This window comes from Tachysurus vachellii, chromosome 20 (assembly GCF_030014155.1).
Source record: "Tachysurus vachellii isolate PV-2020 chromosome 20, HZAU_Pvac_v1, whole genome shotgun sequence".
Classification (NCBI taxonomy): Eukaryota; Metazoa; Chordata; class Actinopteri; order Siluriformes; family Bagridae; genus Tachysurus; species Tachysurus vachellii.
In genome coordinates, this window is record NC_083479.1 from 12,664,674 (window position 1) to 12,685,470 (window position 20,797).

Below are 20,797 nucleotides of genomic sequence, written 5' to 3' on the forward strand. Positions count from 1 at the left end.
ATGATGAAGCATGTTCTCCTCTCGTTCTCCTCCCGGACCACCGGCGGGTTTAAGGAGCGAGACATGGAACGTAAGAGAGATGTGGTACGAAGCTGGCAATGCCAAGCGGTATGACACCGGGTTTATCCGCTTTATGATCTTGAACGGACCCATGTACCTGGGGCTGAGCTTTCTGCAGGGCAGGCGCAGACGGATGTCGTAGAGAGCCAAACCCACTGCCCAGGCTGGTAATCTGGATGCGGTCTGCGGCGTTTGTCGGCCTGGAGCTTTTGCTGCCTGATGGCTCTCCGCAGCTGGTGATGAGCCTCGTTCCAGGTCTCCTTGCTCTGGTGGAACCAATCATCCACGGCGGGCAGATCCGAGGGCTCACCGGACCATGGGAAGAGAGGCGGTTGATATCCCAGTATGTACTGAAACGGGCTGATGCCGGTAGTTGCTTTGGTAATTGAGTGCTGGGCGGAAAACGAGAGCTGGGCGGAAGTTCTCTGGTACGTAGGTCTTGGCAGGTGGACAATGGGCAGGAGGCGGAGCCAGCGTGTTGGCTTGGGGATGATGGGACCGGTAGGTGGGTCCTGGTTGGACTCGTTGTTCAGGCAGGAGAGTGCGTCGGCCTTAGTTCTGTAGGTTACTGTGAAGCGGAGGCGCGTGAAGAACATAGCCCATCGTGCCTGGTGTGTGTTCATATGCTTGGCAGAGCGTAAATATTCAAGGTTCTTATGATCCATGAGAACCGTGAAAGAGTCGCCACTCCTCGAATGCTGCCTTCCTGGCTAGCAATTCGCGGTCCCCTACGTCGTAGATGCGTTCTGCAGCCGATAATTTCCGGGAGAAGAAATCACACGGGAACATTTTGTCGGCCGACCCCTGTCGCTGTGATAGGACCGCTCCGATCCCTGTGCTGAAGGTGTCTACCTCGACGATGAATGGTCGAGTCGGGTCTGGGTGATGGAGAATGGGAACCGTGGTAAAGCGCTCCTTCAGGAGATGAAAGGCTGCAACTGCCTCAGGCGACCACGTCAGACGGGACGGTGCTCCCTTAGTCATGGAGGTGAGTGGAGCCGCGATGGTACTGAAACCGCAAATGAAGCGGCGATAGAAGTCCGCGAACCCGAGGAACCGCTGTAGTTCCTTAATGGTTTGGGGTCGTGGCCACTTTAACACCTCCCCCGCGGGAGGTGTTAAAGTGAGGTGTTAAAGATAATGTAGCCCAGAAAGGATGTGGATGTCTTGTGGAACTTGCATTTCTCTGCTTTAGCATAGAGCCGATGTTGGATCAGCCTCTTCAGTACAGCTCGCACGTGCTGAATGTGTTCCTCTAATGTCTCGGAGTGAATTAGGATGCTGTCAATGTACACGATCACTCAGTGATCCAGCATATCCCGGGAAGACATCGTTAATGAACAATTGGAATACTGAAGGACTGTTAGCAAGGCCGAACGGCATGAGCAAATATTTGTAGTGGCCTGACTGGGTGGAGAAGGCAGTTTTCCACTCGTTTCCTTCTCTGATGCGAATTAGGTTGTAAGCGTTGCGTAGGTCCAGTTTAGTGAGGTATCTGGCCTTGCGCAGTTGTTCGACAGCTGATGGAACGATTTTGGAGTGGATAATGGAACTTTACGGTCAGCTTATTTTCTTCACAAAGAAGAAGCCTGATGACACCAGTGACACTGAGTGCCGAATAAATCCCTTCTTTAAATCCTCCTTGATGTATTTATTCATGGCTTCAGTTTCAGGTTGTGATAGCGGGAAGATTCTGCCCTTGGGTGGTGTGGCATTGGGCAGGAGCTCGATGCAGCAATCACTGGGTCGATGAGGCGGTAACTCGGTGGCCTTGACCTTGTTAAAGGCCTCTGAGAGGTCGTGATATTCGACCGGCAGGCCGGGAATTGTCGGGGAGTCAGGTGTGGCGATGGTAGAGTTAATCTGGAATGGTGTCTTGGAGGGTCGGAGGTGTTGGGCTCAGGTGTTGTCCCAGGAGATAATCTGTGGTTCCCTCCAAGAAATGACAGGGTTGTGGAGCTTCAGCCACGGCAGACCCAAGATCAGTGAGCGATGTGGAGAGGGGATCAAGAGAAGGCTAATGGTTTTGTTATGAGAAAGGCCCACTTGTAGTTCGATCTCTGTATGACTAACTGTATTCGTCCCTTTCCAAGCGGTCGCCCGTCTATCGCTTCCACTGCCATGGGAGAGGCGCATCTAGTCAGTGGGATGGCGTTAGCTCTCGCAAACTCCTCCAAGATGAAATTCCCGGCCGCGCTGGAGTCGATGAGTGTTAACAGACTCAACTCCTTTCCCCGAAACTGTAATCGCACGTCAAAGTAAGTAAAGCTCTTTTGAGCACATTTTTAATAACAATAACAAAATTGTTGTGGAGAATGAAGAAGACCATGGTTCCCAGACCTTGGCTCATAAATTGTTATGTAGAATGAAGAAGACCATGGTTCCCAGACCTTGGCTCATAAATTGTTATGTAGAATGAAGAAGACCATGGTTCCCAGACCTTAAATTGTTATGAAGAATGAAGAAGACCTTGGTTCCCAGACCTACCTTGGCTCATAAATTGTCATGAAGAATGAAAAAGACCTTGGTTCCCAGACCTCGGCTCTGGGAACTAAGGGGAGGAAAATCCATAAATGGGCATGTGGGTAAAAGGCAGACCTTGGTTCTGGGAAATAAGGGGAATTTAGTGAACAGGATGTTAGGTCATTTAGAAAACGTAGGAGGTAATTCCGGTAAATAAGGAGATATGAGGAAGGTCACCAGGTGGAACTTCACCGTGGGACTTTGAGAAATACTGGGAACTTGCCTGAGAGGATGGGAACCAAAGAGGAGGTGCCTAGAAGAGCCAGGGTATATATTGAGGAGATTTTCTTGGGGTAGTGTGTGTAAAAAACTTTACTTTGCAAGAACGTCTTGAGAGTTTTGTTTTTGATTGCATGCAGATGCTCTTCATGAAGATGCTCTTTTTGGGTTTTTCATTTGTTACTTTCAACTTGGCAATTTCTCTTAGAGAATTGTTGGCTGATTGAACACAATACAGAAGTTTGCCCATTCTCATCCAGGTTCGAGGAGTTTTCTCATTGTTTTGTTTGTAGTAATTATAAAGTTATCATTTAAGTCTAACTAAAACAGTCTATATTAACCAAAAGTCTAAGAGTATAGGTCACCCTGCGATATGTCCACTCGGAGGCGGGCTCTAAGTTCCGACACTTCCTCTAAAGCAAATCTTCAGAGCTTCAGAGCAGGTGTTTGCTCACCTGTTTAAAGAAACAGTCAACTACTATACAGGAGTAAAGAATAAGAATAGAAAGGGTTTTGTGTATATTGTGTGTGTATATATATATATATATATATATATATATATATATATATATATATATATATATATATATACACACTCACCGGCCACTTTATTAGGTACACCTTACTAGTACCGGGATGGACCCACTTTTGCCTTCAGAACTGCCCTAATCCTTCGTGGCATAGATTCAACAATGTACTGGAAACATTCCTCAGAGATTTTGGTCCATATTGACATGATAGCATCACGCAGTTGCTGCAGATTTGTCAGCTGCACATCCATGATGCAAATCTCAAGGTTTGACGTGTTATGCGTTCAGAGATGCTCTTCTGCATACCTCGGTTGTAACGAGTGGTTATTTGAGTTACTGTTGCCTTTCTATCAGCTCGAACCAGTCTGGCCATTCTCCTCTTACCTCTGGCATCAACAAGACATTTGCGCCCACAGAACTGCCGCTCACTGGATATTTTCTCTTTTTCGGACCATTCTCTGTAAACCCTAGAGATGGTTGTGCGTGAAAATCCCAGTAGATCAGCAGTTTCTGAAATACTCAGACCAGCCCGTCTGGCACCAACAACCATGCCGCGTTCAAAGTCACTTAAATCACCTTTCTTCCCCATTCTGACGCTCGGTTTGAACTGCAGCAGATCGTCTTGACCATGTCTACATGCCAAAATGCATTGAATTGATGCCATGTGATTGGCTGATTAGAAATTTGCGTTAACGAGCAGTTGGACAGGTGTACCTAATAAAGTGGCCGGTGAGTGTATATATGAATAAAATAAGGAGAGAAAGCAGAAATGGGTGAAAATGCTTTGCATTCTATGTCCGGAAGGTGAGAATCACATCACTCGTATGTTTTTAGTATCTTACGGTGTATATTATTTTCAGGTGTAGTTATTTAATTGGCTCAATTTAATTTCCTGTGTTCATATATATGAAATGAGATGACAGGTGCAGTTTCTCAGTTAAAAGTATTAAAGTTTAAACCTTTGTAGGCAGTGGATATGGTAGGACTCCACAGATAGCACTGAATCGAAATGTTAATTTAGTTTCTGCCACATGTTGCTTCACAGTACCAGATTGCAGAGCAGGAGGTGAGATGGGGTGTGTGACTCTATTTGAGCCTGTGGTGGGTCTACATGCTTTTGCCATGTTCATGACCTATCCTCTACTACAGCAGTATATCTACAGGAGGCTGTGGGAACAACTGAGTGGATCTCTATTTCCTGTCAGTATAAACCAGTCTCATTGCTCCAACAACTACACCAATCTGACTATTCATCAGGTAGGATTCACACACAGCCCTTAGGCTTCCCCCAAACTTTAACATTATATATACAAATTTAACTTTGACACTTTTAAAACTTTGAAGATTGCATAAAAGTTGAGTTTTGTGTTTACCAAGAACTTAGTTATTGTAATCCAGAATAATTACTCTATATTAAATATCATGTGCTCTTAGGATATTCAAAAATGCAAAGCCAATATTTTCTCTTTTTACCCATACAAGTTCATTAAGAACCAGTTCTGCAAAATACGATCCGGTTTGTACCTTTTAGTGTCATAATTACTGTATGTGTCATTTGATCTTTGCAATCTTAGCTAATTCCTTACTGTCCTTACTATTTCCCAGCCTGGTCTCCTTAGTGCTTCTGTTGTCATACAGTGACTATGGTGGCCATAAGGTGGCAATGGCTCACCCATTGGTGGGCAGTTTTTTCTTCACTCTCACTTTCTTCATAGTGGGCAAGTACACACTCAGATACCTCAGGTACTTTCTTGGTGCTGCTTTTTTTGCTGGGCTTTTTGGGGTAAACATACGCTGACTGGAGACTGTTTATTCTATGTGGCTGACAATTGTGTACTAGACTAAGCAGAGAATAGAAAAAGAGTAAAGGCTATTCAAATGACTCGTCTAGACATTGTTCTAGGTGTGCTGTCTGATTTGGGCTCCCTTTGCACTGGGTTCTATATTCAAGATGCTGGCTTCAGCTGGCCATTCCTCTCTGCATCCATAGTTCATGTGCTCAACCTGATTTATGTGCTGGGGATGCTGAAGGAGCCTCAGTGTCCTTCAGTACAAAATCTGACTCTGAAGCAGAGCTCGTCCAGCCACAGGGCAGCTGCTGAACCTTTCCCTCAGACAAGGTGTTTTTATGGTGTCTGTCTGCTTTTTGCAGCTTCTACAAGGAGACAAAATGTAGTGCTGCTTCTCATCCTGAGTGCCTTTGTCGTCTGAGTGCCTTTGTTTTTATCGGAGGTGATAAAAACTGGATAATTAATCTAGATTTTCAATAGGTTACAATTGAATTTTTTTCAAATTTCATTACATGTATGGTGAAGTCACATACAGTAATTAACTATAGTGCATAGAGTATTAAAACCTTTTAAACAACATTTTATTGAAGATTGTTCCTTCTTGCTTAGCATTTGCATTAATCACACATTTAAACAGTTTTATAATCATTAATTACTATATCAATGTGTCAATCCAAGGGTAACATACAAAAATAGTAAAGCAGTGTTCTATTTGTTTGCTACAAAATGTAAATTCTGGGAAATAGAATGTGAAAGTAATGTATTTTTGTCTGAAAAGTAAATGTTCATATTTGTGATTGATTCTGGAGTAATTTTTCAATTTTCATTTTTTCATAAATGACCCATTAAGTCTATGGGCAGTGGGAAGATGATGGTGGAGTTCTTCTCAGTGGCAATAGTGTTAAGGGTTTGCAGGTAACGGAGCTGAAGAGCAGATGGAGATTCAGCTATCACCAGAGAAGCTTCTTTCAGAGCACGTGAAGCGTTCATTTCTCCCTCTGCTGCGATCACCTGTATAAATAACAGACGTTTAAAATTTTAGAAAATAAGATTATTCATTTATTGATGTGGATTACAGGGCAATAATATTAACAATTGACTGATGATGATTACTCCAAACTCTATTTCACTGCATATTTGTAGTGAAATAAAATCTGCTACTATTTGATTTTCTTTAATAGTTTGTTTTAAGGGAAATATCACCACAGAATATTACACAACCAAAATAAAATCCTGTCAAAATATTTAAATCCCATCAGATATATTCTTGAAGGTTGAAGTCTCTGACCTTAGCTCTAGCTTCGCGGGTTGCCTCAGCCTCAGCTGCCATGGCCCTCTGAAGCTGACGAGGCAGCTTCACGTCTTTTATTTCCACACGCTCCACCTTAATGCCCCAAGAGTCTGTGGCGTCATCCAAAGTCACCTGAAGAAAGTGTGTAGTTTCATTACATGAGGTTAAAAAATTAAAAAGACATAAGAAATTAATAAATTATGTCACACTAACTGGATGAATAGATAGATGTCTATTAGGAGTCTGTTGTCAATTGCACTTTTCATGTCATTTATTTTCTCACCTGCATACTATGAGAGATGCCCTCACGGTCTGACAGAACCTCTGATAGGTACTTGGTGCCCAGAACATTCCTCAGAGTAGTCTGAGCAAGCAGGCGAGTAGCGTAATCAGCATTGTTGACATTTGCCACGGAAGCGATGGGATCACTCACTCGGAAATACACCACTCCGTCCACACTTACTGTCACTGAGTCCTTTGTCAAAATCTATGAACAAGGGGGTGGATAAAATATATATTTACTGCATAAAAATATATAAAATAAGCCCTTAAAGCTATTACTAAACTTTTTAAGTATATACTGAATAAAACAGTTTGTATATAATTATAATGCTAAACATTGCTCAAAATGTTGGAACTGTTTATTAAACTGTCATTTAATATTTAATATATAATATATAATACTCCTCTTGTAATCCTATCTCTATCCATAGCCTCTAACCAACACCCACACAGACCTGTATAACATGAAGCAACACATTAAACTCATTTGTCCAGCCTGAAACACAAAGAGTATATATAAATTCAAGAAATTTAATATATATGTTTAATTTATTCCAGTAGACTGTTTTCTTAATTATTTTGCTGATCTTGTTACTGTGTTATAAAGTCCAGCATCCTTAATCCTATATCTTTATAAATGTAGAAGTAATGTCATTAAGTATATAACACAGGGTATGTCCCTATCCTCTTGTTCCCCCTTGATAAATCACCTTACGTTAAATGATTGCATAATATATTGTACACTGAATGTGCTTTTGTCCTACGCTCACGAATTCATCCTCAGTCTAACCTACCTCTTGAGGAGGAATGTCGAATGATACTGTTCTCATGTCCACCTTTACAAAGCTGTCAATGCAGGGAATGATAAAGACGATACCTAGAAAGGGCAGAAAATAATACAGTCACAACTTCTGACCAATTTTTACCTGTGTTCATTTTTTCTGTCCTAATGGAAGTGGAGTCTTCAATGAGGACATTGTCTCCTCCTCAATGAATGACTGAGGAGTATAAAAATAATGGCAATCAAAGTCAAGAAGTATCAACATGTTTGGGAGCTTTTAAAGTGGCTTGTTAGACAATTTTATGTGATTTTTTTATTTCTCATCTGACCATAAAGGTTTTGTCATTGGAAATAAACTTTCAAGTGCTCTTCATCCAAATAATTTATTATAGCTTTAACAAAATATGTCAGCCAAACATTAAAAGCCAGGACTAGAATACTGGAAAAGAATTATTATTAATAGTAAAAGATAAAAGCAGTATTTTACCTGGTCCCTTTGGCTTTTTAGCTATAATGCGGCCAAGTCTGAATATAACGGCTCTTTCATATTCTTTAATAATCTATAAGAGAAAAAAAGAACATGATCGTCTTTTCTATTATGCTCAGAAATGATGATCTTTCATATTACAACAGGTTAACAAATCACATTTGCCTCCATGGTATTAAAATTAAATGAAAAATATTAAATAAAAGACAATATGTTTGTTGAGAAATATTGTTGTTAAATATTTTATTTAAGGTCACACAGTGGTGTATATTATTAAGATTTATGCTTGTATTTAATTTAGCCCTAATAATGCTTTGTAAACTGCAGGTGATTAATTTTTTGTTATGTTCTCAGGGAAGTGGGACTTCCTTCCTTACATAAACTTCCAAGCAGCTTTTTTTCTGGTGTTTAATAGTTAATTCTCAATTCTTCTGAACTCTACAGTGCTCATTTCCTAGCCATTTCCAGCTGTTTCAGATTACCACAATGTTTATTATGCCTTTTGTGGTATGGTATTATTTAAATATTTATATATTTTATACACATTCATGCACATGACAAGCAAATATTGTTAACAAATCGCTCTGAGATTTCTCATCAGGCAGGATGTCACAGAGATTTTACAAGATACTATGAGTGTCTTGAACAATCTGTCCTCACAAATGGTGCCACAATAATTCTGAACTTGACTGCATTTGTATTTTATATTCAATTCTATTTTAATTACATTCTTTTTTTCTTATCTCTGTTTGATGCTTATTGCATAACCACAACTAGCATGAATAACCAGAGTAAAAAGCTCTGTGCATCTGTAAAGCAATTTTTATCAGATACACTAAATCTACTATATCATTTCCACAAATTCCATTAAAAATGTGTTTTTGTACCTTGAGGCTAATACCAATTGTTATTGGGAAGAACAGCACTGTGAAAAAAGTAGACAGAGCAACAATTATCCATCCACAGAAGCCAAGGCCCGGTACACTCTCATCTAAGAGAGAGAGGGAGAGAGAGAGAGAGAGAGAGAGAGAGAGAGAGAGAGAGAGAGAGAGAGAGAGAGAGAGAGAGAGAATTGATACTCTATAGAATGTCTTAATTAATACTTATCAGTTTCTAATTATTTTAGCATTTTCAAATTATTTTCTCTTTTCTTAAAAAATACCTTTTGGGAAATTATCATTTACTGGTCTTTAGAAAAATATTTAGAACTGTATTTGTTGATATTTGCTGCCTTGGTTGAGTCACGTGTTTGGAGCCCGTGCTCTGGGTAGGGAGGAGCTCCCATTCTGTGAGAATTTCCTGTAATAGGCACTGATTTCTGGTTGCTGTCTTGATTATGCAAGACTAAACTTCCACATGTTTTAAAGACTTCACAGGTTTTATATATTAGGAAAAACCATGGTGATATGCATCAGACCAACTTTCATATATGAATATTTATCGTGAACAAACAGTGTCTCAACTTTATGCATACTGCATACACATGACCCATTATACAGTATATATACAGTATGTGACCGGAATGAGACTACTTTCGCTTTAAGAGGGTGGGTAGGATAATTACACAGGTGTTTAAAGTCTCGCGACTCTGAGAAACTATCGTTTGATCTCGTCCCCTCTGGTATTTGTGTGCGTTGGAAAGACTGCTGTGACTAGTCCGTTACACGATCTTGCTAAAAAAAAAAAAACTATCCTTTCATTCCGTTTTCTCTGGTATGCGTGTGCTCTAAATGTTGCTGTGGATATTCTGCCTCTTCAATTTGGTGGATTTAGTGACTGCTGGGCATTCTTAAGGAGTGTCATTTATCAGTTCATAAATGCAGACGCACAGCTTTCCAGAACAGGATGTGTAACAAATAAATCAATTGCTCAATAGCACCTGATATCATAAGTCAGTTTTATTCATATTGGACAAAGGGGAAAAGCTTCTCTGCAAAATAGGCAGCCAGTTAATCTGGCTTTTTTAAAAGGAGGAGTACTTTTGGCTGTTGACTAGGCAACCACTGTTTCTTTCCTTTTGTATTTTTCATTTATTTTCTTTTCCATTTTTTGTATTTCTTTACACTATTATACCCGATAAAATACAACGGGGAATTATACGCTCCCGTTTTACTAAGTTTGATTTGGGCATAAAATCTCCCTCTACCTGGGTTTGCGCTGTGGGTTTGTGTAGGAATTGAGTTCTTGTGTATTGGGTGTTTTCTTATTTGTTATTCTTTGGATTTGAGGTGCGATTGAAATATTTTCATACAGGTTTATTTCTGATGTGATTTTTATTGGTTATTTATATTTTTTATTAAAGCTAGAACTCATTCTTTTATGCCCAGTGGGTGTTTAAATCTGAACCAGTAGGCAAGCTGTTGACAGTCTTTGTATATGTGGAGCTTGTATTTTACCATCGCTGTTGAATAAATAGTAAACTCCTTTGCACTCTGGCTTCTAATTCATTCATTTGAATTGCTTGAGCGGGTCGTCTTATTTTCTCCCACTAAGTTGTTAAAGTGGTTGGTGGCGTATCCATTCTCAGTTTAATTATCATAATTAGGAATTTATACCTTTTATGGTTCACATCAGGGGCGTAGATTACGCGGGGGACATGTCCCCCGCACTTTTTTATAAAAAGTAAATTTGTCCCCCTCACTTTTTTAGTGGAGAGTTGTGTTCACCACATGTTGAGGTTTTAATGGAGCAATGTATATAAATGCAGAGTGATTTAAAATTCAAAGAGACAAGAAAGTTTAAGATAGTCTATACATTACGTTGACGGCAATCAGTCACTCATTTGTCACGTCATCATCACGCGCCCCCAGTACTGTAGCTCGAGTCGCACCCGCGGTCCAGCATTCGGTTACGATGAGCTCAAAGCGGCAAAAAACGCTTCACTTCTTTTTTATAAAAATGTCAAGCAGTGTAAGTTGGCATATGGTATCCGAATTGTGTTGCACAATGTTTAGTAACTCTGCCTGTTGCTCTTGTTGAATAATGAGCAAGTTTTAATTTAAAGGATTATAAGGAAAAATAGCTGCTTTGACAAACGTTATATAAACTCTTTTATAACGTCTTTTGTTTTAACAAGTGTGTTATCAAAACCATTCAAATAACTGAGATTTTACAGCATGTTTAACTCTGCCAATTCTACATAATATCAAGTATGTGTCACTGTATGTACACGACAGAGACGAGGACGACGAATAGTGACATTAAAGATGTCATTTTAATAATAAGGAGCAGGTAAATCACACGATAACCGACAATGAGTGAAGACAGTGGTGATGAGTATAAATAGAGTCCGGGTGAATAGACAGGTGAAGACGGGAAACAAACATGGTGGATGACGTGGTGCAAAGGATGATGGGTAATGTAAAAAATGTAAATAAGGTACAAAGATGTCCTTTTAAGGGTACTGTCCCAGTGGCAAGCTGTTCTATTTCTTTCTTTCTTTCTGTTTTATAATCATATATAATCATAACGCATATAAAGCATGATTAAAAAAATCATGATTAAAAATAAAACCTGTCATTTACACAAGGGTTAACTGAAGAAAAAAAAACAGATAACACTAGACATTTCGTCCCCCCCACACTTTTTAAATGATGGCTACGCCCCTGATTGACATGCTATTTGTCTCATACAGACATGCGCACACACACACACACACAAACATACTTGGCAATAAAGTGTGAGTGTGTGTGTGTGTGTCTGTGTGTGTGTGTGTGAGTGTGCGAGTGTGGAAACTTGGTATGGTTCATCAGCGACATATTCTGAGCGCATCTGATCGGCTTGACCCCGTGTGTGTGTGTGAGTGTGAGTGTGTGTGTAATCCACAGCGTCACAGAGCTCTGTTTCTGCTTTCAGGGGAACTTGTGAGGCTTGGTGCAAATGACCAGCACCACAGTGACACACACACACACACACTCACACTCACACACACACAGACGCATACAAACACACACACACACTCACAGACACACTCACACACACACACAGACTTCTTGTTGTGGCTCAGGCTGAGTCCGACGATCCCAAAAATATCATAGTGAAACCTACTTCCTGTCCGCCACTTTGATTTTTAAAAACAGCTATTTTCGCTTATAACTTCTGCAAACTTGAGTCTAAAATCATGAAGGAGGTGTTAGACTCCTTGAGGCATGCTGAGTCAAACGATACCAAACAGTTTTTGGATGGCCATTTTGAATTTTAAAGTTAAGTTCAGTATTTTACTAATGCAATGCCATATCGCTACGAAACTTGGTATGGCTCATCAGCGACATGTTCTGAGCGCCTCTGATCGGCTTGACCCCGGTATCGCTGCTTGCAGCTATCTTTTTTATTAGGCCTGTAACTAGGGTGATAAAAAAGGGTTCATTGGTCATGTTTACGTGTATGCATAAAGGTGAGCGATAGTTGATAGCTTAGAGAGAACAATGTTTGCTCAGTATACAGCAAAATCATAAATAAAGGTTGGTCTGATGAATATCTTTTCAAGGCTGAGTGGAGGGAAGTATATTAGAGTAAAATAAAAAAAACAAATGCTATTGTCTTTTAAATGGAAACAAATGTGAGATAAGGACAAATATATAAATGCATACTATACAAAGGTCTAGTGTAATTAGAGTATATAATATACAGTATATTTACTGGGAAAGAATGATTTCTTGCTCTGCTTTGTGTTTTGTATGAAAGCAGATAAAAACGATATACAATAAGTTTAATCCTAAGGAATCTTTTAGTTTTTCTGTAAGTTTTCTCTTTCCCTGTAACCGCTCCTCATAATCTCAGAACTACTTCTGATGTTTGTGTGTGCAGGTGAAATGTCACATATCATAATCATCACAACAGCAATGATCATCCTTAACTGTAAAGGCAAGCCACGTGACATGTGTCCTTAAAAATTCATAAACTTTGCTCTTGTGAGTGTAGAGCTTTTCAGAAGCCAAGAGATTCAAAAGATTAGAGTAAACGAGCATATTATCATACATACTGTGCGTTTTTCCTGAATAAATGTAAACAGAATAAATTTGGGTAAATGAGACATTTAAATGGAATGATTGATAAGAAAGATAGAAAAATATATATTAACTTACTAATTAAGTCTTGCTCACTTGCATTTCCCCTCTCTATTTGATGCTCCATTTCTGTATAACAAGTAGTCCCTGATCAGCAGGATGTGTATTTTTTACTGAATAGTATCTAAAATAGTAAAATATCAGCTTCTGCTTCATACAGTAAAATCTATAAATGCTTTGAGTCCAGCTTTTCAAGTAATGCGTAAAGTAGTATGTGGACCCCTGACCATCACACCCATATGTGGTTCTTTCCCAAAATGCTGTGGCAGATCAGAATCAGAATCAGAATCAGGTTCATTGGCCAAGTGTGTTGACACACACAAGGAATTTGGTTCCAGCTGTTTGTGACTCTCAAAAGTACAGACTTAAATAACATTATACTATACAAACTATACAAGACAATACAGACAATGAGATACAATATAGACAGAATGAGTATTAAATATGAATATAGAATATGAACATAAAGTGTTCATGGAGTGCAAATAACAATATTGTGCAATATTATGCTTTTTGTACAATATATAGCAGCAGTAATGTGTGTAATATATACAGATGATTTGATGACTGACAGTCCTGATAATGCAGTACTTATTGATATGAAGCAGTGAATATAATTATGGTGACTTGTTAAACAGGGTGATTGCATGGGGAAAGAAACTGTTTCTGTGTCTGGCAGTTTTAGTAAGCAGTTCTGTAGCGCCTGCCAGAAGGGAGGAGCTGAAAGAGGTTATGTCCAGGGTGCGAAGGGTCAGTGGTGATTTTCCTGCCTGGTTTCTGGTTCTTGTGTCGTACAAGTCCTGGAGAGTGGGCAGGGGGGCGCCAATTATTTTGTCTGCTGTTTTAACTGTGCATTGCAGTCTGTTTCTGCCCTGTTTTGTTGCTGCACCAAACCAGATGGTGATGGATGTGCACAGGACAGATTCAATGACTGCAGTGTAGAACAGCATCAACAGCTCCTGTGGCGGACCATACTTCCTTAATTGACATAGAAAGTACATCCTCTGCTGGGCCTTTTTGATGATGGAGTTTATGTTACACTCCCATTAAAGGTCTTGGGAAATGGTAGTGCCCAGAAACTTGAAGGCCTCCACAGACAAGGTGCTTTTATGGTGTCTACCTGCTTTTTGCGGCTTCTACAAGGAGACAAAATGTAGTGCTGCTTCTCATCCTTAGTGCCTTTGTCTTCTACAAGGTGATAAAAAATGGATAAGTAATCTAAATTTTCAATAGGTTACATAATTAACTATAGTGCAGAGAGTATTGAAATGACTTTTTAAACAACATTTTATTGAAGATTGTTTCTTCTTGTTTAGTATTTGCATAAATCTCACATTTAAACAGTTTTATAATCATTAATTACTATATCATTGTGTCAATCCAAGGGTAACACACAAAGATAGTAAAGCAGTGTTCTATTTGTTTGCTACAAAATGTCACAAATTTCTTTATATTTTTCCTTCTTGTCTGTGGTGTTTTCTTTGCACAAATTTGTAATGTTTATTTTCTGAAATGTCTTTATTGTATAGCAAAAACAAACAACTGGGCCTTGGCAATCTAATTCTTTTGAAGTGAACTATACGTACATAAACTGTAAATGTGGCATATGTTAAAATAATTAAACAGTTTATTGTGTTTTTATGTCTCTTTCTGAATCAGTTTTCACAGAACACTGCATAGTATCAGCAAAAATACATAGCACTGAGAACAATAATAAATGTTCCAATGTCAATCAATGGGTTTATAAAAGGCTTGGTACGTCAGAGCAGAAATAGAGCTGAAGGAATAGTTTGTAAGTCTTAGTGCAGAGTGTGTGCTTAAATAGTGTGTAGTGGAGATTGAGTCCAGGTGTGTGCAATGAGTATTGAGGTGAACTTGAACAAGTGAACTAGGAGTTGGAGTCCATGGTTGTCATGTTTGTAGTCAGAGGTGAATTCTGGAAAATAGAATGTGAAAGTAATACATTTTGGTCTGAAAAGTAAATGTTCATATTTGTGATTGATTCTGGAGTAATTTTTCAATTTTCATTTTTTCATGAAGTGACCCATCATGTCTATGGGCAGTGGGAAGATGATGGTGGAGTTCTTCTCAGCGGCAATAGTGTTAAGGGTCTGCAGGTAACGGAGCTGAAGAGCAGATGGAGATTCAGCGATCACCAGAGAAGCCTCTTTCAGAGCACGTGAAGCGTTCATTTCTCCCTCTGCTGCGATCACCTGTATAAATAACAGACGTTTAAAATTTCAGAAAATAAGATTATTCATTTATTGATGTGGATTACAGGGCAATAATATAAACAATTGATTGATGATGATTACTCCAAACTCTATTTCACTCCATATTTGTAGCGAAATAAAATCTGCTACTATTTGATTTTCTTTAATAGTTTGTTTTAAGGGAAATATCACCACAGAATATTACACAACCAAAATAAAATCCTGTCAAAATATTTAAATCCCATCAGATATATTCTTGAAGGTTGAAGTCTCTGACCTTAGCTCTAGCTTCGCGGGTTGCCTCAGCCTCGGCTGCCATGGCCCTCTGAAGCTGATGAGGCAGCTTCACGTCTTTTATCTCCACACGCTCCACCTTAATGCCCCAAGAGTCTGTGGCGTCATCCAAAGTCGCCTAAAGAAAGTGTGTAGTTTCATTACATGAGGTTAAAAAATAAAAAAGACATAAGAAATTAATAAATTATGTCACACTAACTGGATAAATAGATAGATGTCTATTAGGAGTCAATTGCACTTTTCATGTAATTTTTTTTCTCACCTGCATACTGTGAGAGATGCCCTCACGGTCTGACAGAACCTCTGATAGGTTCTTGGTGCCCAGAACATTCCTCAGAGTAGTCTGAGCAAGCAGGCGAGTAGCGTAATCAGCATTGTTGACATTTGCCACAGAAGCGATGGGATCACTCACTCGGAAATACACCACTCCGTCCACACTTACTGTCACTGAGTCCTTTGTCAAAATCTATGAACAAGGGGGTGGATAAAATATATATTTACTGCATAAAAATATATAAAATAAGCCCTTAAAGCTATTACTAAACTTTTTAAGTATATACTGAATAAAACAGTTTGTATATAATTCTAATGCTAAACATTGCTCAAAATGTTGGAACTGTTTATTAAACTGTCATTTAATATTTAATATATAATATATAATACTCCTCTTGTAATCCTATCTCTATCCATAGCCTCTAACCAACACCCACACAGACCTGTATAACATGAAGCAACACATTAAACTCATTTTGTCCAGCCTGAAACACAGAGAGTATATATAAATTCAAGAAATCCCTATCCTCTTGTTCCCCCTTGATAAATCACCTAACATTAAATGACTGTATAAAATATTGTACACTGAATGTGCTTTTGTCCTACGCTCACGAATTCATCCTCAGTCTAACCTACCTCTTGAGGAGGAATGTCGAATGATACTGTTCTCATGTCCACCTTTACAAAGCTGTCAGTGCAGGGAATGATGAAGAAGATACCTAGAAAGGGCAGAAAATAATACAGTCACAACTTCTGACCAATTTTTACCTGTGTTCATTTTTTCTGTCCTAATGGAAGTGGAGTCTTCAATGAGGACATTGTCTCCTCATCAATGAATGACTGAGGAGTATATAAATAATGGCAATCAAAGTCAAGAAGTATCAACATGTTTGGGAGCTTTTAAAGTGGCTTGTTAGACCATTTTATGTGATTTTTTTATTTCTCATCTGACCATAAAGGTTTTGTCATTGGAAATAAACTTTCAAGTGCTCTTCATCCAAATATTTTATTATAGCTTTAACAAAATATGTCAGCCAAACATTAAAAGCCAGGACTAGAATACTGGAAAAGAATTATTATTAATAGTAAAAGATAACAGCAGTATATTTACCTGGTCCCTTTGGCTTTTTAGCTGTAATGCGGCCAAGTCTGAATATAACGGCTCTTTCATATTCTTTAATAATCTATCAGAGAAAAATAGAACATGATTGTCTTTTCTATTATGCTCAGAAATGATGATCTTTCATATTACAACAGGTTAACAAATCACATTTGCCTCCATGGTATTACAATTAAATGAAAAATATTAAATAAAATACAATATGTTTGTTGAGAACTAATAAATATTTTATTTAAGGCCACACAGTGGTGTATATTATTAAGATTTATGCTTGTATTTAATTTAGCCCTAATAATGCTTTGTAAACTGCAGGTGATTAATTTTTTGTTATGTTCTCAGGAAGTGGGACTTCCTTCCTTATATAAACTTCCAAGCAGCGGTTTTTGCGGTTTCTGGTGTTTAACTCCACAGTGCTCATAGCTCAATAATTTGCTCATGCATTATTTTCCTAGTTATTTTCAGCTGTTTCAGATTACAGAAATGTTTATTATGCCCTTTGTGGTATGGTATGATTTAAATATTTATATATTTTATACACATTCATGCACATGACAAGCAAATATTGTTAACAAATCGCTGAGATTTCTCATCAGGCAGGACGTCACAGAGATTTTACAAGATACTATGAGTGTCTTGAACAATCTGTCCTCACAAATGGTGCCACAATAATTCTGAACTTGACTGCATTTGTATTTTATATACAATTTTTTATATTCTATTCTCTTTTAATTACATTCTTTTTTCTTATCTCTATTTGATGCTTATTGCATAACCACAACTAGCATGAATAGCCAGAGTAAAAAGCTCTGTGCATCTGTAAAGCAATTTTTATCAGATACACTAAATCTACTATATCATTTCCACAAATTCCATTAAAAATGTGTTTTTGTACCTTGAGGCTAATACCAATTGTTATTGGGAAGAACAGCACTGTGAAAAAAGTAGACAGAGTAACAATTATCCATCCACAGAAGCCAAGGCCCGGTACACTCTCATCTGAGAGAGAGAGGGAGAGAGAGGGAGAGAGAGGGAGAGAGAGAGAGAGAGAGAGAGACAGAGAGAGAGAGAATTGATACTCTATAGAATGTCTTAATTAATACTTAGCAGTTTCTAATTATTTTAGCATTTTCTAATTATTTTCTCTTTTCTTAAAAAATACCTTTTGGGAAATCATCATTCACTGGTCTTTAGAAAAATATTTAGAACTGTATTTGTTGATATTTGCTGCCTTGGTTGAGTCACGTGTTTGGAGCCCGTGCTCTGGGTAGGGAGGAGCTCCCATTCTGTGAGAATTTCCTGTAATAGGCACTGATTTCTGGTTGCTGTCTTGATTATGCAAGACTAAACTTCCACATTTTTTAAAGACTTCACAGGTTTTATATATTAGGAAAAACCATGGTGATATGCATCAGACCAACTTTCATATATGAACATTTATCGTGAGCAAACAGTGTCTCAACTTTATGCATACATATATATATATATATATATATATATATATATATATATATATATATATATATATATATATATATATGCATAAAGTTGAGACACTGTTTGCTCACGATGAGTAGGTATATATATATATATATATATATATATATATATATATATATATATATATATATATATATATATACCTACTCATTTTTATTAGGCCTGTTACTAGGGCGATATAAAAGGGTTCATTGGTCATGTTTACGTGTATGCATAAAGGTGAGCGATAGTTGATAGCTTAGAGAGAACAATGTTTATAATTATAATGTTTACAAAGTTTACAATGTTTATAATGTTGCTCAGTATACAGGTCATAAATAAAGGTTGGTCTGATGAATATCTTTTCAAGACTGAGTGGAGGGAAGTATATTTAGCTTCAACCATATTTTTCAGAGTAAAATAAAAAACAAATACATAAATGCATACTATATAAAGGTCTAGTATAATTATAGTATATTGCACTTCTTGCACTGCTTTGTGTTTTGTATGCAAGCAGATAAAAACGATATACAATAAGTTTAATCCTAAAGCATCTTTTAGTTTTTCTGTAAGTTTTCTCTTTCTCTGTAACTGCTCCTCATAATCTCAGAACTACTTCTGATGTTTATTTGTGTGTGCAGTTGAAATGTCACACATCATAATCATCACAACAGCAATGACCATCCTGAACTGTAAAGGCAAACACGTGACATGTGTCCTTAAAAACGCATAAACTTTGGTCTTGTGAGTGTAGAGCTTTTCAGAAGCCAAGAGATTCAAAAGATTAGATTAAACGAGCATATTATCATACATACTGTGCGTTTTTCCTGAATAAATGTAAACAGAATAAAGTTGGGTAAATGAGACATTTAAAGGGAATGATTGATAAGAAAGATAGAAAAATATATATTAACTTACTAATTAAGTCTTGCTTGCTTGCATTTCCTCTCTCTATTCGATGCTCCATTTCTGTATAACAAGTAGTCCCTGTAGAGGTTTGTAGGAGAAGAGTTGTTTGGGACCCTGGAGGAAGTGATTCTTGCTTTAATACCCTGCTGGCTGCAGAGGCGTGGTTTTATGGAAAGTGTGCCATTACGAAATATCAGCAAACTGAATCATGTATGAAGATTGTCTCTAATTTGATTAGAATGAATAGTTTATGATAATTATCCATCCGTAACTCAGATGTTAAATCTAGTATTACTCCCTCCCTCTGCTTCTTCATGCTTAGCAGTATCTGATCAGCAGGATGTGTATTTTTTACTGAATTTGGTTCCAGCTGTTTGTGACTCTCAAAAGTACAGACATAAATAGCACTATATTATACAAACTATACAAGACAATGCAGACGATGAGATACAATATAGACAGAATGAGTATTAAATATGAATATAGAATATGAACATAAAGTGTTATGTACATAAAGCGTGGGAGTGCAAATAACAATATTGTGCAATATTATGCTAATATTGTGTGTAATATAGTATATGCAGTTCTGTAGCGCCTGCCAGAAGGGAGGAGCTGAAAGAGGTTATGTCCAGGGTGCGAAGGGTCAGTGGTGATTTTTCCTGCCTGGTTTCTGGTTCTTGTGTTGTATAAGTCCTGGAAAGTGGGCAGGAGGATGCCAATTATTTTTTCTGCTGTTTTTACTGTGCATTGCAGTTTGATGATCCATCTCCACTCATCGCCATCTTGGATAAGACCGATGAGCGTAGTATCATCTGCAAATTTGAGTAGATATCACTGGATAAAGAGGATATCTTTGATTTTAGAATTTAAGATTAAGCTTTATGGTTTCCCTTCACTGGAGCTGTTGAATACTGATATGATAATGATTGATATCAGTGCTGAACTTATTTATTTTATTCTTGTGGCTGAATTCAAATCACTCTAAGCACCATATTAATGCTGATAGTTTTAGAAAGTGATGTTCAATACTCTGATGTTCAATACTCTGTGTCAACATATTTGTGCCCGTACATTTCTCTCTCTCTCTCTCTCTCTCTCTCTCTCTCTCTCTCTCTCTCTCTCTCTCTCTCTCTTTCAGTCCCTTGCATAAGTATGAACTCTCCTGTATTTTGAAATGTGTTGTAGTGAAACAGCATGTAGGAATGAGAAAGAACACACCTCATCAACTGATAGAAATTATTACAATTTAATTTAAATATTTACGTCTAATATTTGCAGGCACACAATGTGTTTTTGTGACACAAAAAAAACCCCACAATTGGCAGTATGTATATTCATAAATGTATTATTTCCATACCATGATGGTAAATACCTATGGAATCAAAACCTTTACTTTTTCACATTTGTGTACTACACTATATTGTTTTCCCCTCACTTGACACTTATGGGCTATGTTTATGTAGATTTGTGTCATTCTGATTTC

At 37.9% G+C, this 20,797-nt stretch overlaps 2 protein-coding genes across 4 annotated transcripts; one reads left to right on the forward strand and one right to left on the reverse strand.

Moving 5' to 3' along the window:
- The first annotated feature begins 4,403 nt into the window (after nucleotides 1-4,403).
- On the forward strand, nucleotides 4,404-5,543 carry slc46a3 (solute carrier family 46 member 3). The gene is given in 4 exon segments (XM_060896649.1): nucleotides 4,404-4,589; nucleotides 4,767-4,828; nucleotides 4,938-5,110; nucleotides 5,113-5,543. Coding segments are annotated over 4 exon segments (852 nt in total).
- Nucleotides 5,544-5,896: 353 nt separating this feature from the next.
- Nucleotides 5,897-19,441, reverse strand: stoml3b (stomatin (EPB72)-like 3b). Of its 3 annotated transcripts, none has more exons than XM_060895908.1 (7): nucleotides 19,324-19,416; nucleotides 8,851-8,954; nucleotides 7,964-8,036; nucleotides 7,490-7,572; nucleotides 6,697-6,900; nucleotides 6,411-6,545; nucleotides 5,897-6,133 (listed from the first exon to the last, which is right to left on the reverse strand). In XM_060895908.1, the coding sequence occupies exons 1-7, from the start codon at nucleotides 19,370-19,372 to the stop codon at nucleotides 5,954-5,956; spliced, it is 828 nt and encodes a 275-aa protein (XP_060751891.1). In that variant the 5' UTR covers nucleotides 19,373-19,416; the 3' UTR covers nucleotides 5,897-5,953. The 3 variants fall into 3 exon arrangements, with proteins under 3 accessions (XP_060751891.1, XP_060751890.1, XP_060751888.1); XM_060895907.1 differs by lacking the exon at nucleotides 19,324-19,416 and adding an exon at nucleotides 13,048-13,188; XM_060895905.1 differs by lacking the exons at nucleotides 5,897-6,133; nucleotides 6,411-6,545; nucleotides 6,697-6,900; ... (1 more) ...; nucleotides 7,964-8,036; nucleotides 8,851-8,954 and adding exons at nucleotides 14,299-15,242; nucleotides 15,520-15,654; nucleotides 15,799-16,002; ... (1 more) ...; nucleotides 16,921-16,993; nucleotides 17,822-17,925 and having other exon boundaries at nucleotides 19,324-19,441.
- Between the last annotated feature and the right edge of the window lie 1,356 nt (nucleotides 19,442-20,797).